A 26943-nucleotide genomic window follows, 5' to 3' on the forward strand; every position below is an offset into this window, starting at 1 on the left:
ATGCTGCCAAGGTACAACTCTATTTGCCAGACTTCATTTCTGGAAAGAGGAAAAGAAGCAGTAGACTCAATTACAAGGCTGTAGTTAAGAAAGAAGACATAGAATAGAAAAGCTCATGAACCAGCAGTTGTACACAGATTGCTGCTGGGATTGGAGGCAGAGCACAAAGATACAAAAATTATTTTTCTCCCCAAAAGACAAAGTTTCTTTGAGCTCAGCAGCGTTGATGGAAATTGTCATGACATGGATTACAGAACAATCCAGGTGATTCTGTGATGGTTTTAATAAGCACTGGCCACAGTGGCTACATGAAAAAGTGGGTCCTTGTAAAAAATAATGAATTTCATGAGAAGGAATAGTTACTGCCAGAGGGCCATGCAGAGGAGAGGAAAAAGTGCTATCTAGTGGGACAATCTCCAGCCTTTATTCTTAGCAGCCATGCCTATGGAAAATTTTCTCAAAGCTCACTGGTATCACAACCACAACTATTCAAAAAAGCTTCCAAGGCTTAGTATCTCAAAACCACATTGCAACACAATTCTATTCAGATATCTAATTGACCTCATTTCCTTCTAAAAGCACAGACAAAAGTCCCCTGTACTTTTAACCATTTCCCATTCTATACAACAGAGGATTTTGGAAGGAAGAAAACACAGAAATGATGACTGAAATGATTTAACCATCACCAAAAGCCTGGGCTATTTACCTCCACCTTCTGTTCTTGAACTCTCCAGCTTGCTTAACGTTACATGAAAAGATGGCATTTATCTTTTCTCTGGTTTACATAACCTCATCATTTGAACCATCTGTCTCAGAGAACAAGAACTCCTGCTAAATTAAGCACACACTAATTTTAAGACATTAAGAGCCAAAGGGTAGCAGATGTTAGGGCTACTTGATACTGATCCTGTACCAGTTCAGTCCCACCAAGTGGAAGAATTAGGGAAAATGTCATCTATCCCCTCAGCCAGACAGTGAGGTGTTTCACAGTGACTTCAGTAAAATTGCATCACTGAAGACACAAACAGAAAGGCTCTGTGGTTTGCTGAGAAAATCCCAGCCACCCTTTCTAACAAAGACAAACAATACTCAGCAACTAAGGACACAAACTCATGGCAACTTTATGTTAAATATTTTTATAAAATCAGGCAGCAATGCTCTACCTGTTTGTCATCAAGCACAAGTGTGTGTGTTTTCTGATGTGCTGCTCACAGTAGCCCACAGAATTTTTCCTACAGTTGGGCCAAACCCCACCTACAGCACAATTAGTATTTGGGGATGCATTCAACCAAGCATGAGCCAGATGTGGACAAAATCCTTTCTTGCTGTCCAATACTGGACTTCTCCTAGTCAAAGATCACACAGTGAAGTGCTCAAACTCAATGACATTTATACATAACACATCTCCTAAATTTAAGTTACCTGTCTATCTAACATACAAGCATTTTGTCACCTTGGATATCGGCTAAACTGCTTGGATTGTTATTCCATTTCAGCCTAATGGATAAAACTGAACTCTGAACTAGCTGATACTGGTCATCAGAAGGGTTAAACCACGTGAAAAGAGTCAAAATCAAGTGATAATTTAAATCCTGTAAACTGTCATACTTAATATATCCCCCATAATGTCTCTTCTAAATAAAGCACATTATACAAGTTCCTAAAAACTTAAGAAAACACCCACACAAAAAGCTTTACCCTAGAATCAAAAGGCAGTTTAAGTATAGGCCAGAATTTTTCTTCGTGACTTCTTAGAGTGACTAGGAAATACATCTCTGAACAGCCAGCCAAAACTCCACACTTCAGTATGACCTCATATGTGTAATGCCATTTAAATTATTAACTAGGCATGAAGCTACTATTACTGCACTGGACACAGAATCCCAGCACACCAAATGTGTCTTGCTGTTCTGCACAGAGACAGGAGAAGGAAGGGGAGGTGGCTGCTCAGAACCTCAAATGCACTTAGGTGCTGTTTATGGGCCCACAAGACACCACAGGAGCCCGGAGAGGTCCTTGGCACAACCAATCTGAGCCATTTCCTGCCCAAAACACCCAGGGAAATCTTTAAGGAGGTGATAACAAGTGGCTGCCTCAGCCTTTGGGCTCTTGGTATTTAGACAAAGAACTGCAAGTCATTACACAAACATAAAGAAGTAAGGAACTGCAAGCAGCACAAAGTTCACAGAGAAGATGGAGAATCGAGAAGTTTAACAAAGTGAAGTGCTCAAACTCAATGACATTTACACATAACATATGTCATAAATTTCAGTTACATGTGTATCTAACATACAAGCATTTTGTCACCTTGGATACAGGCTAAATTGCTTGAGTTGTTATTCCATTTCAGCCTAATGGATAAAACTGAACTCTGAACTAGCTGATACTGGTCATCAGAAAGGTTAAACCATATGAAAACAGTCAAAATCAAGTGATAACAAGTTGCTGCCTCAGTCTTTGGGCTCTTAGTACTTAGAGGAAGAACTGCAAGTCATTCCACAAACATAAAAAAGTAAAGAACTGCAAGTAGCACAAAGTTCACAGAGTAAAAAAGATGGAGAAGTCGGGAAGTTTAACCCAGAAGTGGCGATTGCTCAACTGCTTGTAAACAACATTCCTTTTCACCTAAATGAAGAAAGGAAAAGGGAAACAAGGAAAAATAAATAAACAAAAAAGGGCAGTGTTTCATGATAAGGGAAAAAGTTTGATTTAGGCACCTGACAGAACAAGAAGATAAAGGAACTGTCAACATAATTTGATTAATTAACACATAAACAGCAACGTGCCTGTGTATGTTCTTGCCTAAAAATACATCAACAAAGCAGAAGGATTTTTAACTAGACAGACTTGGCAACAAAATTACTGGAAATCAGGTTTATAAACCCCCTAAGGTTGTGCCCTGTCCTTCTGCTGTAAACAACAGTAAACCCATCACCTTTTGTGGGCACTCCAATCCAGTTTAGGTAGCGTGTCAGCTTCTTGGAGATGTAGGTTTTTCCTCTTGCTGGGAGACCCACCATGACAATCAGAGTAGGGCAATTGGTCATACATACTGCAAAGGAAACACAGGAAGTCGGGATTTACCAACAGCATTCCCACAAAGCAAAGGCTGCTGCTGCTGCAGGGAAACCCCTCTCTGTGAGCCCCCCAAGGAGGTGCCCCCAAGCAGCTCATGCACTGTGGCACCATTTGGGGCTCCACAGCAGCACAGGGACCCTGATCTCTCTTCTTATGAATTTTGGAAGGGTGAGTCAGTGGTAGTGCAATGATGGACGTGTGAGGTGCAAACAGGCAGGAAAGAAGAAACCTGTGCGTTGGCACACAGAAACAATACCAAAATAAAGACAACTGACATCTTATGCCCCTGTGTACCTCAGTTCAGTGCTTGCATTGAAAGGAAACAGCAAGGTGTACAGTTTTAAAATAATTTTTGTATTTTTAAGACAAGATCTAAACATGGTTCAACCTTTTCTTGATTTTGAGCAAAACGAGCATGACAAATACATCTTTATACATTATAGTAAAACAAGCTACTCACTACTGATTATTTCTCCTTTAAGTATAATTAACACTAAAATTTCTCTTGAGCAGAACTCATTTTGACTGTTACTAAGAATAATACAAGTATTTTATATAATCAAGTATAATAATCTAATATAGATATATATACACACTCTTAATTAAAGTCGTGGCATTTAATTTAAAAACTCAGCAGTGTAGGAGGCTGAAGGAATTGTATTTGTAATCTGAAAATCTTGTGTATTTCCTTTCAAATCACAAGTTTTTGAACATTTTAATAGCACAAAACTAAGGATACCTTGCATTAACCTATCACAGCTACAAGGAACTGCCTAAAAAGAAAGAAGATATTAAAGTGATGCAGATACCACCAGCTCCCTCTATTATTAAGGGAATTCATTTCTACACAATCCACATGTCTATTGATTTCCTCAGTGCCTTGACAGAGGAGACATCAATTCACTCCAAAAGACCAAATCTCAGTGATTAGCTGTAAGCCATAACTGAATTGTTGTACAAAGGGCTGCGATTGCTCAAAATTCCCAAACTCCCATCCCACAAAGTCACTTGCATAAACCTGGTGCAGAAAGTTCACATGACTGAATCAAAAAAGAACAAGCAGATTAGCAAAGGCAGATGTGCTGTTTTAAAATGCACAATGAAAGACACAAACCAAAAAACATTAAAAATACACCACTTTTCATGAGGGAGAGGAGGTGAAATGGTACCCAACCTCAAATCCATGAAACACTCAACTACTCCCTGTAATGACAGCTACAGGGAACTAAATGCAAAGCAAAACCGATCCATCCAAACATGGCCAAGTCTCTGGAAGGACACTGATAAAAACCCTCAGAGAAAATTCCTCTGTGCAGAAGCCTATAAACAAGAAGGGTAATAATTTCTTTTCCTCTTTGTTATAAGTTCAGGCTGTGAAGCCCCTCTCCAAGAGGCTGAAGTCTCTAAGGAAACAACAACTCTATGGAGTGCCAAGAGCACAGTGCTTATGAAGTTAACAGCCTTGCTTCCGGCTTTAAGGACAGTGCAATAAAATACTGAGGTGAGAGAAACCCCGGGGCCCCAAGAAATTTTAAGAGAAGACATTTTTCTTCAAAGCCTGTTCAAAAGATCCTTCACCTGAAACATCTAGCTCAAGTTTTGAACAATTTTTCGGTACAAGTAGTAAAGTAAGAGCAGTAAAAGACAAACCAGGATCTGTACAGAAAGGCTCTGTACACAGCCCAAACTCCTCCTGCTCTGCAAGGAACTGTGCTGTAACAGGCTTTTCTACCCATTCCAAGCAGAATTTACCAACTTTTTGTTCTTAGAGCACCTGGTTTTTTCTTTTTTTTTTTTTTTTTCTGCTGCTGGGGTCAGCCATACAAATTTCACCTCCTCACAGAATATCTGTCCTCTCGTATTGCCATGATAAACCTGTATGGAGCAAAACTGAAGTCTGGGAAGCTTCCATGAAGAGTCCTGCAAACCACTTAAATTAAATGGCTGCTTCACAGATTATATCAACAGCTAAATTTCTAAATTAAGTCCTTCTTAAGGCCTGCATGGGTTTGTGATATATTTTCTAACCAAGCAGCAAGCTAGATCAACCCAACTACAATATGCACGAGGGAAATTCAGTGCCAGTCTGCTACCGCCTCCATTTTTACAGATATATCCTCAAAGAAAGTACAAAACCAGCAAAGCTGCCTTTGTTGGAACCCCATGTGTCCAGTTTAACAGGCACATCTCACCCATTATTCCAATCATTCTGGTGAGTAACCACAGAGCAGAAACCAAGAGAAATATCCCAATAAACAAGTGGCAATCCCACTTTTGTTAGGTGCCAGGCTGACCAAGAGTGCTTTTACTCTATAAATACAGATGTCTTTGTAAGGAGGAACACCACTGATAACAGTGATCCCAAATCTGCTTTTACAAAAAGCCACAGCCCTGTAAGCAACACTTCACAGGCCATGGTGCTACAGGAATGTGCCACCCTCAGGGCTTGTCCTTAACAAGAGGGGGGCAGCTCACAATCTAAAATTCAGGGCACCAAAGAAATGTTTGGTGTTCTGGATTGATGCATGGCTGCAGCCTCACACCACCTGCACAGGTGGCACTCAGTGACAAACACACCTGTGCACTGGCAAGCAGAAGCCAAAGACACCTGTGCTGGCCAAAACAGCCCATTCACAGCTAAATGAGAGAACTAAAAATAAAAGCACACAAAGCAGCTATTTCACTTCTTCTGTACCTCTGTGCAGCATTCTCAACACAAAAAAACTCAGCACAGCAGACCCTTATGATCCTTTGTAATTAACAATGCTTAATTTTGCTCATTAACTGAATAAAAAAGTTAAGACCAGAACAGAATGCCAAGTTCTGGTATGTATCAAATGGATGTATCAAATACTCCAAAGAAATTAACTGTCTTTCACATTATCTAAACCTTGCCAACACTCCCTGCAAGCAGGGGAAATAGTCATTCCCGTGAGTATTTTCAATATCAGTGTCTCATGGTTTACATTTTCCCTTGAAGAAATGTAAGCAAGCTTGACACAAGGAAGTAAGCTAATAAAAATAGCCAAGCATACCACAAATTACATATATCCCAGTGACACAGTGGTAGATCCCCCTTTTCACAGCACCTCACCATCATTCCATTTATATAAAAACTTCAGTGTGGGTTACAGGTGTGTGAGTTAGAACCAAAGCAGATTCCTAAGGGCACTCTCCACTCCTCACCACTGGATTGTCTGGTTTATCTTCAGAAATATCTCTACACACAAAACAATCTCATTTTTCACTACTGCTTTGCCTATGTAACCCCTAAGGGTTTCTGACAGCCCCAACCCGTGGATGTGCCATCAACAACTTGTGTTAGAGGAACACAAGCACTCAGAACAGTAAAACAAAACTTACAGCTTGTACACCATTGTCTTCAGTCAGTTTTTTCTTTAAAACAGATGCTTGTGATATATACATTTAGGAGTGCATGTTTATAAACAACATCACCAAAGAGAGGGAAAACATAAAGAAACACACCCAAAATTCCAATCATTGAAGGAAAATGGCCAAATGATGAAATGCTGCAACTGAAGCAAAGTCACTATCCCAGTTTAATATTTCTTAAACATTAGAACGACACAGCAAGTTGCAGCTCGAGAGTAAAATGACGACTGCCTACCCTTCCTAAAGTTTAAGACTTAACAGTCAAGGAGAAAGAAATGACATGTTTATTTCTTGCCTCTATTGTGAAATAACACAAATGCAAAAGAAGGTTGTGAAACCAAACTGGGACATGAAACAATCTAGATGAGCTGTGCTGCAATTCATCAGCCCTCGAAACTTTTTGGATCTTGTGAAATCCGAGTCAGGAGTTGATATCTTCCAGGTTCCTTTACTACCAAACAAATTATCAGCTGTCCTTTCCTTTGACCCAGAATTAGATTTTGTTTTTTCCTTACATGTGTTAAGGACACATGTTTTTTGTATCAAGCTGTTACTGTTAGAGATTTGAAGTTTACAAAGTGTTCTTGCAGTTTCTATGGCCTTCAGTTCAAGGCCAGTTCTCCAAAAATCCTGCACTATTTCGAGGCTCATACACAAGTATTGCTGACTTTAAGCCAACACAACCATCCTTCCAAATAAGGTCAGCCCTACATGCTTTTCCCATCACTTACCCAAGTTAACCATTGTTAATCCATCATATCTTTTTGATCAACAATGACAACCAGTCTCCCTTCTTTGCATCCCATGGGGACAAGTTCCCCATCCTGCTGTTCTTCCTGGAAAGCATCTACTCCCAGACCTGAAGAAGTCCATCACCTTCTAATTTGTATCTCCTCTTTTTGTCCAAACCACCAGTTTTTACCATCATCTTGGTCCGAGGGATTCAGAATTCACATTTGTCCCCTGCCACCAGCTGTTCTGTCATTCCCTTCCTCAGGGTCACCTTTTGCTTCTACAGCTTTGATGCCAACAGCCAGGATCCCACCTCACGTCCTGCTCCTCAGGCACCATCCTCACTTCATTCCCTCTCCTATTTTCAGTTCCTAGCATGAGGAGCATAAATACACACAAGCAACATGTGCTCAAAGGGTAGAGTTCTTTAGAGCAGAGATAATAATTTGATACATTTTTTGGGGGGGATGTACATTTCTACTGCTGTATCAGCAAATGACATTTATTAGAATGACCAAATTTCAGCAGCTGTCAGGAAACAAAGCATTTAACTGTAGTTGGGGAGGAATGTTTAACCACAGGAAGTTCACTATTTATCTCTCACTATAAACATCCTCTGCTGGCTCCCCAGACAACTTTCACTAGGGCCTACTCAGCTATTTGTTTTTTATGTCCATGTTTACAGCCCTCTGCTTGATTCAGAGGTTACAGCAATCTGAACCTCCAATGCCAAGAACAGCTTTCATTCAACTTATTCACAGACAAAACTCTCCACAGGTGACCACAAAAGGCAAGCCACAGCTATTAATATGCACAAGACGCAGTTGCAGTGCCCTCAGGTGTGACTCTGGAAGTCACCAGAACAGCCACCTTGTGTCCCCAGCTGTAAAACTGCCTGCTCTGTAGGCTGCACACGGACACAGCTCCTCCCCAAAGACCTTGTACTGCACAGCCTGAAAGAACTGGCTCTTCAAAGCCCTGTGACAGCTGAACCCTGGCACAGCTCAACGCATTTCTTCTTCCCAAGACAACAGCAGTTGCTATAACTTTTAGAAAACCACGCTAAAACCAGCTAACACTGGTGAGTCTTTTTGTAGACAAACCTGCCAAGGCCTCAGCTGGAAGTGTGTACAGTTCTGCTCACCCACCTTCTAGAAGGATAAAGACTAAAGGTGGTGCAGACAAAGGTCAGCAGCACAAAGCAAAATTTAAAAAAAAAAAAAAACCACCAACCAAAGGAGACTGAAAGAGGTCATCTTGTTTAGCCAAGAAACTCAACGCAGAGTGACTAACTTCACTGCAAAGCTACACTTGAGGACAAGAAAACCACTTCCACCTTGAGCTGGTATTTTTGGAACAGCACCACCTGCCACAGTTACCTGAAGCAGCAAAGAACCAGACCTGGTCAGCCCAACACAGCCCCAGTGACCCATCTGGGCAGTCCCTGGGCAGCTCAGCACCCACAGGTCACACTGCCTCACCAGAGCACGGGGCAACACGGGACACGAGGAAATCCCGGGAAAAGGAGTCTGCAACTCCCCTGCATGGGAAAAATCATGAAGTGTTCTCAGTTTGCTGACACGAGATAGAAGGTTTAATCAAGGAAGAGTAACTTCTTTTCCTTTGCAGGCTGTTTGTAATTCTTATGTATCACAAATGACTGCAGACTTTTTATGGGTAGGGCTGCAAAATGATTTTTTTAAAAAAGGCCATCTCTTCTTCTAGCAGAAGGTTTTTTTCATTATGGCTGATTATTTGCTCCCTTTGAAGTATAAGGCCCACATGACAGTAATACTTCAACTCAAGCTGCTAAATAGCTCTATCTAATAGAGCTATCTCCAAATTACTTTACTTCCAAATCTTTTGACTGCAGTGTGGATACAACACAAAGGCAAAATAAATCCCACTGCAGTCTAGGTGCACTCTCATTTGGTCCCTTGACAATTTATAAGGGGTCTTAGACATTAAACTTACAGAGTCCTACCAAAAACCCCACTGGCATGTGAAATATTTTTTAATTTATAGTCAAGTGAAGCTAAATAATTCTGCCAAGAAGACAATGTACATCATCAAATTACACATGACTCATATGCAATTTTGTTCTTGGGTTCGGGGGATTTTTGTAAAACAGTATCTGTGTCAGAGTTATAACAGATATTACTCTGTTTGGAAAAGAGACGCCACATTAAGGTTAAAATGAAGCAGTCTTCCTAGCATGTTTATAAAGCATTTATACACATTTTCTGACCCTCTTCCTACTTCAGCATTCATCTCAATCTGCTATGGCTCAGATGCTGCAGTAATTCAGCTCCCACAGAAACACACTCCTGCCTGCTTGCCCAGCACACAAGAGAGTGAGGGGTGGTTTGGGGTTTTTTTGTGGGGGAGGGGGTTTGGTTTCCTCTTTTAGCAAGGGCTGGACCAAAGCAGGAGCAGAGAGCCGAGGCTGCAGCCCATGGACTCCTGCCACACCGGCAGAGCCTCACCTCTGTCAGCGCAGCATCTCTGCATGACAAACACAATTCCACACGACAAAGCCCCTTTTGTCTGCCAAACTGCCGTGTACCGGACCTCTGTGACTTAAGTAAGGGGGGAAATGAGAGCAAGAGGAGGTAAAAAACAACCTGTGCGGCAAAGTTTGTTAATGAACTATGGTTTACAAACGCCGCAGCCAAAGTCTCAGGAGGCGGATGACTTGGCTGGCTGCACCTCAGAATATGGGAAGTCATTAACTCATGGAACAGATGGGCTGATACAGCACTGGCCTTAAAGGAAAAAAAAAATACAAAGGAACACAACAACCAAAACAAGAGCATTGTGACATCTTCAGGCCTCTCTCCAAGACGAATACACCGAACACAGACGCTCCCTGACACCAGCTCGTCTAACAAATAAAAAACCCAAACAAACCCGCAAAAACGCCAACAAAAGCAACCAGCAAACACATTGATCCCAGCTGAGCTTCCCTGCCTTCCCGGGAGCACGGAAGCAGCCGCAGCAGCTCCGGGGCCCGCCTCCCCGCAGTGACCGACCCCATGCGCCGGGGCTGGGCTCCATCCCCCCGAGCCCCCTGAGGCCGGCCCGGCCCGCTCACCGCCGCGCTGCGCGCTGTGCCCCGCGGGCAGCCCGTTGTCGTAGGGCTCCCACGTCTTCTGCAGCGGGTTCTGCGTGAGCTCCCGAGCCCCCGGAGCCGCCGCCATCCTCGGCCGCTCCCGGCTCCCACCGCTGCGGCGGCGGCGGCGGGCGGGGCGGAGCGGGGCCGCCCCCGGGGCAGGGCCGGCCCGGAGGCCGCAGCCCCGCCGTGCCCCGGGCTCGGCAACGCCGCCCCGGGAGGGAAGGGCCCGGCCCCGGGCCCGGCGAGGGCCGTGCCGTGAGCAGGTGACTCCGCTCCGTGCTGCTGTGGGAACACCGCGCTGCTTCTGAGAAACCTTTTTTCTTTTTTTTTTCCTTTAAACCCGACCTAAAACCTAAATATAGAACGCCCAGTGTGTTTGAAGCCATGCATTGAGTGAGACATTTTTCCAATTAAGCTGTTTTGGCCTGAAGGCTAAATTAGTAGCGATGCAGAAAAACATAAACCATAGGTTTCCTCCATCCCATTTGGCTCCCCCCAAAACAAGCTGTGAACAAATGGCCCTGGGAAACTGCACTGGTTTGACTAAACACGATACCCAGCTGTCGCCTTTCCCCATCACCTTCATCAGCTTTACAGCCTGGGGAAATTCACCTCATTGACTGGCCTGAGCAAAGCAAAAAAAAAAAGCTCAATATTTCACATACATACACCTCTCTATATTTACAGAAAATATTTTATTTATAGAAAATATTTTATTTACAGAAAATAAATGCAACACAATGAAAATACAGTAGTGAAGTGCAGCACACACTTTCATTATTAATCACTCCATTATTATGACACTGGCCTAAACACAAGTGAAGGCCAGTACATGCTTTCTTTTTTAATACTAACCAGGCTCTGATCATCTGATGATTATTTTTAGTTTTTCTGTTCTATTACAAGCTAAAATGTACCTTTCTAAACAACAAAAAAATTAGCTCTCAGAGACATTTGGGAAGACACCTCTGAGAGAGTCAGTACTGTTTCTCCAGAACCATGTTTGCTTGACCTGCTTTGTCCCTCTGTTCCATTTCCTTCTCTCCAAGACCAATGACACTTTTCCTCTGTAGGTGCCCCACACTATATTTTTATCCAGGATTTTCTTCACAATTTTGTTTTGGGTCAATGGCTGGCATGGGGAGGGGCAGAGGGGCTACAGGAGTTTCATTGCAAGAATCAGAAAACTAGGAGCACAGAGAGGGAGCTTGTGAATGCTTAAAATCTTCCTGGTTTCTTCTGCCAGCTGTGTGTTTACTTCCAGCAGTTGCCCAAGAGGTGTGAGCAGGAACAGCTCAATCTGTGTCCCACGTTTATCCCAGAATTCTGTCTCCTGTGCACACAGGGAATGTTGCAACACACAGGACAGGGACCCCAGGCTAGAGTCCAACACCAGGATGTCCCCACCTCATCCTCCTGTGATCACAGCAAGGCCAACACCAAGATCCTGCAGCTTCCCTAACAATGCCTCCAGTAAAGCCAGGAGAGCCCACAACAGGTGTAATATTAACAAGAACAAGAGATGAATAGGAACGCATTTATAAACCCCACTTCTCAGGTTTGTTTTACGTACATTAATTAGAAAACCTACTAAATCCTTCCAGCCTCTAGAAATAAAGTTTGTACTTCCTTTCTGCACATCCACACCCTGCACAAGAACTGGAAGCCCAGTCACACACCTGATGTTGTTCATACAACAATAGCATTTTTCAGAAGCCTGTGGGGTGAATGACCACATTTGTATGTCTCATCCTCAAAGCACCAGGCACAGGGCCAGTTAATTAATTCCCTTCTGCTCAGGCAGATTCAAACCAGTGGCACCTGTACAAAACTTCAGTTAAGGGTTTGTCCAGGTGTCTGTAATAACATCAGAGGTGCTCAGAGACACCTGCTAGCCTTTGTTTTTGTAAGGCACAGAGTTCAGCTTGGTTGATAACAAGCTTATGTGATTATGTTGTACTCAAGGGTTAGTTGATCTGTGGTTTGTTTTTAAACCTCAGTGCAGTAATGACAGACAAAGCAAATACAGCTATCTTGTGCTACTCCTGAGGTCTCATTTCATAACACAGTTTACAAGGGTACTACATTCACTTCCTGGGAAAAGGCAGAGAAAGTGTTGCCCGTTAGATTCCCAATAAATGACAGAGATCACCTTCTGCACAATCTTATTGTCATCAGTACAATGCAAAGGCTGGAGGAGCAGAGCTGATGCCTGCAGGTGAAGAGCTTTGTTTGCTACAGGGAAACCACAAACAAGTCTTTACACCTGGGAAGGGTTTTACACAAAGCATCTGCTCTCAGGGCCATGGTGAGCAGAGAGCTCACCTGAGGCCGCTCCTCACCTCTCTGCAGAGGCAAAACAGCAAGGGGGAGGGCAGGCTTGGAAAATGAGCTGCAGCATGGAAATAATGTGCTTGAGCCAAGTGACAGTTACGCTCGCTCTCTGGAAACAACTGACTGACATGACAGGAAATGGTAATTATTTAGAGACAGGGAGAAATAAAAGAGACTGAACCAAGGTTTCAGTTCGATCCTACAGGAACCCAACCCGTATCTGTGAACACGCTGTACCATATGGCAGCCACATAATCCAAGTTTCACAATAGGTGCTAGTAACTTCCACCTACCTCATTTCCCTATTAAGGGTATCACTTTTTAGCCTGACAGCCCACAAAACATCCATAAACCACACAACATCTCTTCCTCCTGTCCTTCCACCATCTCACCGGCAGCACACACTTGCAAGATGGAAAGAAGATTTTCCATCTGTGAGGTGCCCACATCCTCAGCACCCCGAGCACTCACAGCTCCCCACAAACCCATCCCCAGCCCTTGTGCAGCGCAGGGCATCCGAGCGAGAGCCGAGACATGGGCACAGCCAGCGGTGAGCAAGGGGGTTCTGGAAAGTTCCGGCAGCTCTCCCGCACCGCCCGGGACGTCCCGGGGGCACCGCGGACATCCCGGGCACATCCCACGGGCACATCTAGGGGACACCGGCACAACCCGGGGACATCCTGGGCACATCCCAGGCTCATCCCGGGGGCACCGGGGACATCCTGGGCACATCTCGGGGACACCGGACACACCTCAGGCTCCCGCGGGTGCTGGCACCGCCCGCGCCGCCAGGCGGCGCTCTGGCCCCTCCGCGGGCACTGCGCGGGCGCCCCCTGGTGGCTGCGGTGGGCAAAGGCACCGCCCCCGACAGAGCGAGGACGGACGGACGGATGGACACACGGCCGCGGGGACCGACACACGGACGGACACACGGCCGCGGGGACCGACACACGGACGGACACAGCGCTGGTCATCCCCGTGCTGAGCTGCACCAAGCCCCCGGGCCGCCCGTGCCCAGGTACTTCTCCTGGGAACAGGAATTCCCTGCCACCCGTCAGAAAGGCAATGTCGCAGCCCAGTGACACCGGGGTGGCCGTGCCAGGGGACAGCAACGCTCCGCAGAACCAAAATCCAGCAGGACTTGGTTTTTAAGCATACGTGGTAGAGTCAGAGGTTACAGAAAGCTACAGGGAAGGAAAGCACATCTACTGGCCTGAGTTATTTCTTAACTCAAATGAAAAAAAATATTGGGAAGAGTGAGCCCACACTCAGAACTAAATATCCACATTTCTTCCTAGACATTAAACACCAAGAAATTCTATTTCATCATAATCTATTACTTCAATTTCTCTAAAGTAATTCTCCTTCCAGTAAATCATGGGATATACTTTGCAGTCCCACATTCTCAGCTACCTATTTGACAAAACCCCCAGTCCCCGACCTCTACACACACAACTGGCAATACTCAGCTGGGAAAAACCTAAATCTAAACCCTCTCCATTGCAAGTGTCAGGTAACTGCTCCAGCTCAGAGTGACAAACAGCAACCAGTTTAAATTATCCCACCTTAGGACTGGCATCTGCATTTTCTAGATCTGGCAACAGTGAGAGGGGAACAGATCAGAGTTTAAGTTCTTATCCCCATTTAAGAGGGAGCAAAGACAGGGCTGTGAGGCTCCCCACTTACAAGTACTCAAAAAAAAACACCCCTAGCACAGCACCAGTTTTTTTCAGCACAAACTGAGGAGGAACACAGACCTTGCAATAATCATTACATATGGCTGTTATTCAAGAAACACAGACCCACACCTGCACTGCCTTCAGCCACACACACATCTCACACATCCAGCTCTGACACCCATCCAAAGCTCCCCAGTTTCACATGGATTGGTTGGCTCTGACCAGCTAACAGGCAGCTGCTACACTGCATCACAGTGCTTGTATAAAGGAGACAGGATAATTCCTGTTGAACTGAGAATTTATTTTCTCTTTCAATTAAAAATAAATAAATAAATCCAAAAAAAAAAAAACCATCAAAAAAAACCCACCAAAAAAAAAAAGAAACCAAGCAAAAATATTTCAAATGTACCTTCAGCAGGCTGGTGGCAGTCCTTCATTGGCCAAAATCAGTGCAGCTGGGAGCATCACCCCAGGACAGCAGCTATCTAATTTATAGCAGGCTGTTACCACACTGCAAGCCAATGAGAGGAGTCAGTGACCACACACACAACTATGCTTCACCCTCTCTGTTCACAAGGAACAACAGTCCTGCATTTCAAAACTGGGGTTCAGCTGGAAGGGGAGAGGTCTCTCCCCACTCAGCTGATGGGAGGAACACTGCTGATGGGGTTTTTTGAACAATCATTTGTTGGGGTGCTCTTACATGGTGAAAAGACTTGTAAATGCCCCCAGTTTCTGCTCTAATGACCAAACCCACTGCAGAGCAGCTGGGGCACTTGGCTTGCTCTGTCCCATCCCTGGGTACACAGGGACCTCAGCAGGGAACAGACTGCTCTCTCCTCAGGTAATTCCCACAATCCTGAAGTGCAGATCAAGCCTGGCAGGTTTTCCCTCCCTGTGCACGTCCCTAACAAGCTGCCCAGAACACAGTGCCCCTCTGCTCAGTGTGCTGTGGCCTCTGTAAGCCAGGCATAACCCAGCCCCACTGTTCTCTGGGAAACCCAGAGATTTGCAGGAGGAGGCTGCACCTCACAAAGCACCTCTGCTGCTCCTGAGCTCTGGGTGATGGCACAGAGCAAGCCCTGGGAACAGTCATCCTCCCCAGGAGATGCCCCAGCAGCTGAAAGCTCCTCAGAGAGCTCCACAGAGAGCAGAGTCAGCTCCCTGCCATCCAAGCTGAGCAAGCACAGTGAGCAGTGCAGGCAGAGGGGCAGTGCTGGGTGAGCAGTGACACACACTGACTCACAGCTCCTCAGCTCAGCCTCTCAGGACATGTTCTGTCATCAGCTTCTGACACGAACACTTCCCATCTCACCAAGGCCACCTGTGGTTCCCGCCTCAGCCCCAAGTGCCATCCTCCTTTTTGTTTCCCACAGTCTCATGTCCCAGGAGTCAACCCAGCCAAAATAACAAATAGCCCACTAAGGCCCCAAAAATGCCAAGCATCCCACGTGGCAGGTTCAGCAGGTTCCCCAGACCATCTCCACAGGCCCTTCCATCTGGGACTTGATTCCAAACAAACTGAAATCACAAGGGCCAGGCCTTGTGATACACGGCCCTAGCACTTCCTTCTTTTCTTCTCAGCAACCAGTAAGTTTTATTAGTGGCACCATCCACTCCATATCTTATTTCCTATCACTGCCTAAAGGGAAAATGCTCCAATTGTCTTGGAACAGGCTGCTACCCCAAAGACAAGAAAAAACCATTAAGAATTCAGAAGTAAAACAAGAATCTGCCCTTAGCAAGACACACCTTCAGAAATTATTTTCTAAGAGTTCATTTTACTACCAGACTTCATGGCCACAGATCAATCTATCAAAGAGATTGGTAACAAATACCCAGATGTAATCATGCTTTAGATGAGAATAAGCTACTAATAAGGATAGGAAAAGTCTTCAGTGCTAACTGGGGAACAGATTTAAACAACACCCAAGATCCCACACAGATAAAGTATATAAATACAGATACTAAAGAGATTCCTTGAGCTGAAACAAAATGTTCCTTAGCATAGATAAGGAAAATAATTCACCCAAACAGAAAATGTTCATGTCATGCAAATCAGCAAGAAAACAAGCTCCTATCTCTTCCAACAACCACCAACACATCTGATACAAGGGAAGATCTGACAGGGTTTGGGCCCTCAGAAGCCTCACACCACACTTACCTGGCTGGAGAGACAGATAATTCCCACAGCAATTTGCTTTTATGGCATTTTCCTCATTGTCTGCTGAAACATCAGCAGAGCCATTCATGGTACATGCAGGGCACTGAGGATGTGTGCTGGATTCCAGCACAGGTGTGCTCCCAAACCATGAGCACCCACACCAGGAAACAAGCACCAGCCACACAGAGGCTTTATTGCAAGAATTGTACCAATAAACCCTTGGATGGCTCCCTGCAGAACCCACTCCTTGCACTGCAGGCACATGAACTTTATCAGGGGAGAGAGCTGATCAGCAGAACATCATCTCAGCAGCACGTGGGGTGCACGAGAGCCCAGAGCAAACACTGAGACTGACACACATTTTATATTGTAAAATAACGCACACCTTGCAACACTCACTCTGCTCCTTGTTGGCTTCATGTGAACCATTGCTCCAGGCAGTCACTCAGAGTATTCTCCTTATTTCTAAATATATAAATATGTTAGTCTAGATGTAAAATAAAATAACACACACCTTGTCTAGATGTTAAATAAAATAACACACACCTAGTCTAGATGTAAAATAAAATAACACACACCTTGCAACACTGTCACTCTGCTCTCTGTTAGCTTCATGTGAGCCATTCCTCCAGGCACGGTCACTCAGAGTATTCTCCTTATTTTTAAATATATAAATATGTTAGTCTAGATGTTAAATAAAATAACACACACCTTGCAACACTGTCACTCTGCTCTTTGTTAGCTTCACATGAGCCATTCCTCCAGGCACGGTCACTCAGAGTACTCTCCTTATTTCTAAGTATAGAAATATGTTAGTCTAGATGTTTATCACATTTTTTATCTCTTTTACATGTGGGAGAAATTGAATGTCTGGAGATAAACCCTTTTGAGGAGATGCTGTTGTTCTCACACAAGGAAGTTTCCTGGGTTAAGCCTGGCATTAGGGGTAGATTTAAGGCTAGTCTGCATTAATTCTGTTTGTTAAATCTGAAGGACTAATCACTAAATCTTCACACCTTCAGTCCAAGCAGTCCTCTCCCATCTTTCCCTCTGAGAGAACACTGAGATTATTTCCCTGAAAAACAGGCAGGATCCTCGAGTGGCGTTTCCAGGTATTGCTCAAAACTATTCCCATCATCACAAAGTTGAGCAACATTTTAAATCTTCCTGTTATGATGCAACATAAAGGAAAGATGGTATCCATTATTCATGTTTTCTGAGTGTTAAAAAGCCCTTTGTAGATAAACCCTCTGACTGTATACCAGGACTCCAAACCATTCACATGAGGGGGCCTGTGCTGGTAAGGAGTGCAGAAAGGGGACACCAGAACACAGAGCATTTGCACAGATTGCCTATTTACATTCACATGTCCAGAGGAGAAGTGAAAAAAATCCCAGGTTTCCAGGATGGGAAGAGCACTGAGGAGAGCCATTCCTGCACCCTGCTCTGCAGAACCTGATGTTGTTACTACAGCAACAGCACGGGCACAGCCCTGCACGGGGTGCACCTGTGCCACTGACATGTTTTATGAAAAATCCTGTTGGTAGGATCTGTTCTCCTGAGAAGCTTCAGCTTTTCTCCATGTTTTGCTGGTTTGGAATGTGATTTGGAGAATTTTTTTTACCCAGCATGTGAAATTGTTTTTACTTGATGACCAATGACAGCCACCTGTGTCGAGGCTGTGAACAGCGACAAGATTTTATCATTCCTTTTCTTTCTATTCCTTGCAGCCTTCTGATTAAATCCTTTCTTTTATTCTTTTAGTATAGTTTTAATATATAATTTTCTTTTAATATAATATATATCATAAAATAATAAATCAGCCTTCTGAAACATGGAGTCAAGATTCTCATTTCTTCCCTGGTCCTGGCACCCCTGTGAACACAGTCACACACCTTAGGACAGCCCCCGCCTCCCTGCCAGGGTGACACAGCTCCAGGTCACCTGAGAGCTGAGATTTAACCAGGGAAACAAGGGCTGGATTAATCTGTAGTGCCTGAAAGAGAAGGGAAAACAAAAACACACCTGCATCCATGGGGATGCCTGCCTTTGTGCCTCCTGAATCTGCTGAAAAGCACTCTGAAAGTGCCTCTATCACCTCAGAGCTCTCTATTCCTTTTCAATCACCTTTTCAATTCTTTTTTTATTAGCAAACCTCCCCAGTTCTGAGTTTCAGTGTGCAGGTATGAGTAGTAATGTAATTAAGGGAGCACAAGGAAGGGACTGACAGTTTTAAGTACAACAGACAGCCCTGATCCAGGCTGACAGGCTTATGAATTATGCTCTGCTACTTTTATATTAGATATTTGAACATTTCTGGTGTACACACATCCTCTCTCCTGTCACTCAGCTAGTATCCTATGAATCCCACTTGCTCATAAGTGTAGGTCTAGGCTGCTAAATAAAAAAAAAATATTATAAAAATATTATAAAACAAGGGCAGCTGCCATCTCAGGGTAGAACTAAAACACTTTACCCCACCTTTAAAACCAAATGCTATCAACTGACTTCAGAAGTACAATTCTACAAGAGCTGTCACTTCAAAGGAAAACATCTGTAAAAACTTACTACAAGTCAGGGGAGTTGTCTGATGAGATGAAAAAGGAGAATACACAGACAACAAAGAGTATACAAAATTTGCATGCGATTCAAATGCATGAAGTACACCAAAATAATTTTTTTTAAATCTTGAATGCTTTGGGACAGAGCCACCTATCAGATAGCTGCACTTCAAAAGACAAGAGATCAGAGAGCCTGGGAAGCACCACCCGGGGTTTGGGGTGTGAAATGCTGAATGGCTGATGGGGAGCTCAGAGGGGAAAAGGCAGGAGGGGAAACAGCCCCTGGGCTGGGTGACAGAGCCTGCAGGTGCAGAGTGAACCCGTGAGTCAGCAGCACTCAATGGAAGCCAAGCCATGTCAACGCCTGGAAAAGGGCACAGGGAGACAAGAGCAAGACAAGGTCAAACCCTGGGAGGAGGAGGAGGAGGAAAAACTGGACCAGGAGGAGGAAGAACACCAAAGAAATGGCGATGGAAGCAGCAGAGACAGTGCAGAGAAGAACAAAACAGAACGTCTGCAAATGTTTGCAGATTTCAAATAAATGTTTGAAATCTGCCAACATTTCAGTGATATAAATAACAGGTAAATAGAGAGAAGCACCCCAAGCAAAGGTGGGACAGCAAAGGCTGAGGGAGAGGGGTACAACCTCACCTGGTGAGAGAAACTAGGCTTCACTGAGAGCCAGGACAAATTCAAAAAGGAGGACAGGAGTTAAAGGTCCAGCAGAGCATAGTCCAGCCTACCTTACAAAACAGCCAGGGAAAAGCCCATGGAAATGGAAACAAAGCAAAGAAAAAGGGGCCCAAAGTCCTCTCAGTTGCACTTGGGTTCCTGCATGTCCCACAGCAACAGTAAAGCAGGTTTTGTGAAAGTAAAGAATAAATCTGCCTGGAAAGGCAGCATGGAAAACTGACACTGACACAGGAGGAAAACAACTCCCAGCATATGCGACGCCAGCTGCTGCTGCTGGGAGTGTTCCTCAGCTCTGTGAAAAAGGAGGGTATTCATCCAAATAAAAATACAGGCAAACCAGAGCAAAGCTTCTCAGAAGCCACCAGTGACAGGATTTATAATAAAAGCAAAAATTTATCTTAATTTGGCAAGCTGCAATGAAGTCAGGTAGTCTAAAACAGCACCAAAGGGGAAAAAAATACAGGCCAGACATAGAAATCCAAATCACAGTGAATCTCAGTATTCAGGGCCTCCAGGGCAGGTTTCTCATTTTCTGTGCATTTTGCAAGTAGACCTCGATGGCCTATCAGCTTCCTGAGACTAACAGGATCAATGTGCAAATGAGGAAGCTTAATAAGAGTAATAAAATTATGACAGCCAAAATAATCAGATTTACAGAATGCAGACAGGCTAAACAGCACAAATGCTACACATTAAACTCTTGCAAGGGGAAACATTCACCAAGTGAGACTCCAGCATATTATTAGTAAAGAAAGCTTCTCTTTAAAACAAACCAAAATAAAAGCAGCCCACCTGAGTTCTCTTTATATTTTGAAAAAAACAGCTTTGGTTCAGCACAAGTGTGTCCCCAGAGAAAATACAAAAAATTGTTCAGGTGCACAGAAGCCATACTCCATCACAAACAGCATATGCGACAGCCTTTGGCACCAGAATGTGTAAAAACACATTCCAAAATCTAAATATCAATTGAAAGCCAAGAAGGATACGAAAATAGAAAACAAAGCAAGGGAATCAGAAGCAAACGAGCAGAGCAGCCCCCACACCCACCAGCCCCAGTGAAAGAGCAGCTGCCCAGCTCTGCTGGCTCCAGACACCCCAGCCTGGGTCAGTCTGGGCCTCAGGGACACCTGAACCTTCTCTCACACAGCACGGGGGTCTCAGAAATTTCTCAGGGAAAAAATAAAAAAGAATCTGAGAGATTGATCTCCCACCAGAAATGAGTAATAACTTCAGCAGTAACAGGGCTGCTCTCCCTTTAGCCCATCTCTCACCAGCCATCTGACATTTTCTAATTGCAAGAAGTCAGGAACCCCTGAAATCTCCTCACTGTTTTGGGGAAACCAGTTTCACATGGGTAGCAGAAAAAAAAAACCCACAAATATTTTTTCCCCCCTCCTTAATGCAGAAGGTAAATGCTGCACAGCCCAAGGATATCAACAGGGTTCCCATGATGTCTCTTGTTATTTACCAACAACATCAATTACATTTCCAGGGATCTGTGACCATAAATGGAAACTTAAAAGGAAGGAAAAGCCAGCCTTAAATCCCAAGAGTGTCAGTGGTCATTGGTCAGAAGCAGTTTCAGACCACTCATGGTGGTTTTTGCTCCTTAACTCCAAAGGAGGGGTGCAGTCATACAGAAGCTTTTAGCTATAATAAACCACCATAAATATTCTGTCTTTGCACATTTTGATTCAAACCATCCACTGGCAAATCATACCTAACCCAGACATGAGGATTTCTTGCTAAACCTCCCTGTTGAGGCACCTAAAACATGCAGGATCAGCCAGACAGACAGCTCACCAAGGCTGCTGCTGTGTGCCCATGGAGAAATCCCTCACAAGGGAACCCAGTGCCAGGGAAGCAGCACCATCAGGGCATTCCCAGCCAGGCTGGCAGGAATAGCAAGTCCCAGCCACTTTTAGGCACATCCCAGCCACTTTTAGGCACGTCCCAGCCACTTTTAGGCACGTCCCAGCCACTTTCAGGTGTCACTCTGGTGACAGGCACGGAGCCCACAGCAGGTCAGGGCTGGTGGGGCTGTTGTGGCTCCTGCCCAGAGGAGAGCAGTGCCTGCACTGTCACACAGCTCCCCTGGCAGTGCCCAGGGCCACAGCTCAACATGTGTGAAGCCAGCTCTACAATAACACAGGGAGCCATGCAGAAACAGAAGGAAGTTTTTTAAAAATAACCACTCAGGAAGGAGTTTGGGCAGCTCTAGCTCACCTTCAGATCAAAAACAGGCAAGAGCTCAAAACCCTTTATTCACCTTTTTTGCTTTTTATTTTTTCCTATGTTTTTCTACTTGTGCATGACCTGTAAACAATACAGTAACACAGTGAATCACCTGGAGACTAATGCCATGCAGGCATTTCAGATATCTGAGTGCAGAAATTACAGCTTTAAATTCCATGTTCCAATGTAGCAGGCACATTATTTCTCCAAGGGCACCCATGACAAATCTGTCGCATTTTATTAATAAAACATTTGCAAAACATCCTTTCTATCCATCACATGGATACAAGTCAGTTGCAATTAAGAGACCCATCATTTGTGTTCATGGCAGCTCAGGGCTTCAGGATTACCTCCAGTGCTCTACTTCAGACCCTTACATGTGGCAGACACCAACACCCAGGGGAGCCCCTCATGCAGCAGCTCCTCAAATGAGAGAGAAGTTTGGCAGAATCAAAACACAGCCCTAAAGGCACCTCAAACTGCACTGTTGGAATAGCACAGGTAAACTGACCCATTTTACTCAAAATCCCCAAATATTTCTTCTCTTTGCAGGGACACAGATTCACAGACTCAGCACTTCAGAGTGATTTTGGAGAAGAGAACGCTCTGGAGATATCAGAGCACCTTCCAGTGCCTAAAGGGCCTCCAAGAGAGCTGCAGAGGGCCTTTGAACAAGGGCTTGGAGTGGCAGGACAAGGGGGAACAGCTTTAAACTGCCAGAGGGCAGGGCTAGATGGGATATTAGGAATAAATCCTTCCCTGTGAGGGTGGACAGGCCCTGGTACAGGTGCCCAGAGCAGCTGTGGCTGCCCCTGGATCCCTGGAATGCCCAAGGACAGGTGGGATGGGACCTGGGACAGTGCCCATATCAGGGGGTGGGATGGGATGAACTTTAAGGTCCCTTCCAACCCAAACCATCCTGGGATTTTGCTTCACCAGGTCAGCACCTCAGCAGGCAGCAGGTTCAGCACACCTGGAGATTAGGATTCATAATCAGTGAGGGATTACAGCAGCTAGGGCCAGCTCCTGGCAGGCACCCCAGCCCCACGCTGGAGCCTGGACAGAGCTGCCCCTGCCCCAAACCATGCCCAAAACCAACCCACCACTGCTGGAAATAACAACCTGTGGGAAGCAACTCTATCCTGCAGCCCCACTTGAGTGCCTGGTAAAAATCTACTGAAATTAGGAGTCAACCTAAATCACCTAATTTTAGACACTGGAGAGCCCAGCTAGACAGTCTAGGGAGTTTGGAGTTGATTATTCTCTTTTGCTGCCTCTTACAATTTAATTACTTAACCTCTTATTGTCTCAGACACCGCAAGCCAAGCACTTTGCCTGTGAGGAAAGGTTAACAGACTAATTATTTGTCTTGTAATGGGCAAAAATGGCTTCTGGGGAAAGCCAGCACAGACCCAAGGAACCCTGCACTTCTCAGGCTCATGGCTGGTGCCTCCTCACTTGTATCTTGACAATTTTTACCCCTTCTACTGCACTGACCTTGTGACTCTTCCCAAGAAGCCCCACCCAGGGTGTGGGGCCACAATAAAGCAAACAAAAAGAGAGAAACAGAACAAAACATACAGAGTGGGAAGGTGGGAATGCTACACCAGGTCATTTCTTTCAGAAGGTCGAAGAATTCCCCAAATATGTGAAGTTTTCCAGCACTCCAAGTCTAAGATTTGTATTTATCTCAAGGGGAAATCTGTGGGTATCATACAGAGGTTAAGCCCCAAGCAAACCATGCAAGTCCAGTGAGCCATTCAGAACACATCCATAGTGCCTCACCAGCAATTAAATACTGTCCACAAGTTGGATTTACCAAATCTCTTACTCATAAGAGTGAAGGAACATTGACGCAATCCAATTGAGAAAAATATTGTTGCAACCACGCTGATTTTTTTTTTAATTGGATGGATGATACATAAAAAAATGAAGTGTTACAATCAGTCAATTCAACAACATCCTGCTATTGGTAAGGGTTATATTTATAAATCAGTACATTTTCACAACAAAATGTCCTATTTCATAGAAGATCCTTCCTTCGAATGACCTCAAGAAAGTTCTGAAACCAAATCCTCCCCAAAGTGCTCTCAGCTTTGGGCCCTCATCCTGCACAGCTATCCCTACATGAATGCTCTCATTAGATGATGCACTGATTTAAAAGGACCGGCATCTTATGTAAATGGATGTCATTGCCTTTAATTGCAGCCATAATTATGGGAGTGCCTCGGAACTGAGTAAGGTCACATTAAGCAAACTTATTGGAAACTTTGCAAACTGCTCTGCAACACACTGGACCAGGACCAGGAGCACCACAACAGGCATTGACTCAGTCCCATCTTCAGCTCTATGCAAAGCACTACAACATCAATCCTATATATATGGGATTGCTCCCAGTTATAGCTGGTCTAGTATGGTTTTGCCCCAAACAAACTAGTTTCTCTGGCATTTGCCAACAGAAAAAGTTTAATTTAGAATTAACATCTTTAAAGATGGAAAAATCTTGAAGGGTCTTCAAGTTTCGTCAGTATTAACATCTTGATTTTTCCTCCTCACATCTCAAAGAGCCACACGAGCACCAAGGGACCTGCTACAGAGCCAACAAGGAGCCAGGTGTGGAGAAGAGCAGCAAGGGCAGCAGGCAATTCCCCTGGCACAGCCACAGATCCCTGCTCATGGGAGACACCTGCACAAGCACTGTGGGAATGGCCAAAGGGGCAGCCAAGGGATTTCATTCAGCTACAAAGCAATGGCCACCAGCACATTTCAACAGCTCAGGGGGGGTCCCCTGCTAGTCCTGAGGTTCTGAAACCCCAGCCTCACTGAAACCCCAGCCTCACTGAAACCCCTCTCCATGCCCTGCGGTGGGGTCAGGCACCGAGCAAGCAGCAGCTGCCCACTGTGAGGCTGGCAGAAGCAAAGAGATGATGGCTGTAAACAAGAGCAAGCTGTGACTCAGTGGGCAGAGCCACAGCCACTCTGCACCCAGTGACACCCAGCTGTGTGTGACACAAATTGGGCACAGCGGGGTCCTGGTCCCGTTACCAGACTCAAGTACAGCACCCTCACTGCCACATCCCTGCCCCACCACTGCCACATCCATCCCTGCCCCACGGCACCCTCACTGTCACATTCATCCCTGCCCCACGGCACCCTCACTGTCACATTCATCCCTGCCCCACGGCATCCTCACTGCCACATCCACCCCTGCCCCACGGCATCCTCACTGCCACATCCCTGCCCCACGGCACCCTCACTGCCACATCCATCCCTGCCCCACGGCACCCTCACTGCCACATCCATCCTTGCCCCACGCCACCCTCACTGCCACATCCATCCCTGCCCCACGCCACCCTCACTGCCACATCCCTGCCCCACGCCACCCTCACTGCCACATCCACCCCTGCCCCACGGCACCCTCACTGCCACATCCATCCCTGTCCCACGGCACCCTCACTGCCACATCCATCCCTGCCTCCCCTCCTGCCCCACGGCAGCAGCACTGCCTGCTTCATCTTCCAGCCTACCTAATACAATTTTCCTAGGAAGTGGGGAAATTATATCCAAACATAACAATGACTAAGGCCACGGGCAGAAGTTTTGGTGCACTTGCATCACAGCTGTCACCCTGTATTACACAAAGTGCCTGACAAACACGCCAGACCTCCGGCCCCAGGGACAGCCAGCCCTTTCCAGGGAAGGCCCCAACGAGCCAGCAGCCAAACCTCATGAAGGCAGATAAAAAAGGTGCAGACCGTGTGCTTTTTATGGAGTTGCCCTTAGGAATAAGGGAAGAAGAGCTACCCAGTTAGATCGCTATTTGCCAAAGCACCGCGTTTACACCATTCCTCGGCAAATGGAGAGCAGAGAGGCTTGGAGGAGTGAGATGTAAACCCGCCTTCCTACAGACAGTTGGAAAAAAAAAAAAGTCCATCACAGCACAGCAATCTCCAAAAATAACTCGGCGAGCAAACAGCTGCTGCTACACTACGAGTCCTTCTTTACACGCCACATCTCCCAACCCTTCCTTCACCCAGGGCTGCTCCAGCAGAAGCCACAATTCCCATTTCCCACCGGCCGAGCTTCCCGAGATGCCGGTGGAACCGGGAGGGAAAATCCCGAGCAAGGCTCCAGGAAAACACCACCTCCAACGCCACCTTCAACACCACCTCCAACACCACCTTCCCGGCTCAGCCGTGCCCTGACCGCGCGTGGGTCCCTCAGGGCCGCCCCGCGCGTGGGAAGCCGGGGGCATGAGGGTAGAAGCGACGGGGCAGCCCCGCTCCGAGGGGTCCGGGGGTGTTCGGGGGTGTCCCGGGGGTCCGGGGGGTGTCCCGAGTGTCCTACCTCGGCAGCGCCGGCCCTGCGGGCAGCGGCCGCGGCGGCGGCAGCCCCACATGGGCGGCGGGCTGGGCAGGCTGCGGCGGAGGCGGGCTCGGAGCGAGGGCCGCGGGGAGCCCCGCGGAGCTGCCCGCGGGTGTGCGGCCCCGCGCGGGGCGGGGCGGGGCGGGCGGAGGGACCGGCCCCGGGCAGCCCCCGCCCCGCCGGAGCCCCCGCTCCGCCCCCAGCCCGCGGGGAGCAGGAGGGGTTTGGGGAGCGGGGCCCGCAGCTCTGCGCGGACACGGCCGCGGAACCCCCGCACCGGACCCCCGGCACTGTCTGCACCGCATCGCCAGCTCCGTGCCAGGACCGCGGCCGTCCCTCCGCCGTCTGCTCCCCAGGGCTTCATGTTTTGTTAACATGAGAAATTTAAAATAAATAAATGAATTAACAAGTAAAAATTAAGTGGGCATGAGGGAGATGGGGCGGCTGTAGCCATTTTGGAGAGCTGGGTGTGAATGCAGCTCGGGGGCAGGAGCTGGGAGTCGGCAGTGCCCGGAGCAATGGGGCTCAGCTCAGCAGCAATGGGGCTGAGCTCAGGAGCAATGGGGCTCACAGCAATGGGGCTCAGCAGCAGTG

General features: G+C 46.1%; 1 protein-coding gene across 6 annotated transcripts in view; it reads right to left on the reverse strand.

The window, feature by feature from the left end:
- Positions 1-26728, reverse strand: part of LOC102071399 (6-phosphofructo-2-kinase/fructose-2,6-bisphosphatase 4) — a 51975-nt gene extending 25247 nt beyond the window's left edge. For 3 of the 6 annotated variants that reach the window (XM_074550034.1, XM_074550035.1, XM_074550033.1), the window contains exons 1-2: positions 26332-26728; positions 2936-3052 (exon numbers count right to left, since the gene is read on the reverse strand). In XM_074550034.1, coding sequence (XP_074406135.1) covers positions 2936-3052; positions 26332-26713 — 499 coding nt within the window. In that variant the 5' untranslated portion in view covers positions 26714-26728. Of the gene's footprint in view, positions 1-2935; positions 3053-10297; positions 10570-26331 lie in introns of those variants that run through there. The other 3 variants (XM_074550038.1, XM_074550036.1, XM_074550037.1) reach the window with 2 other exon arrangements.
- Between the last annotated feature and the right edge of the window lie 215 nt (positions 26729-26943).

Source organism: Zonotrichia albicollis, chromosome 12 (genome assembly GCF_047830755.1).
Source record: "Zonotrichia albicollis isolate bZonAlb1 chromosome 12, bZonAlb1.hap1, whole genome shotgun sequence".
Taxonomy (NCBI): Eukaryota; Metazoa; Chordata; class Aves; order Passeriformes; family Passerellidae; genus Zonotrichia; species Zonotrichia albicollis.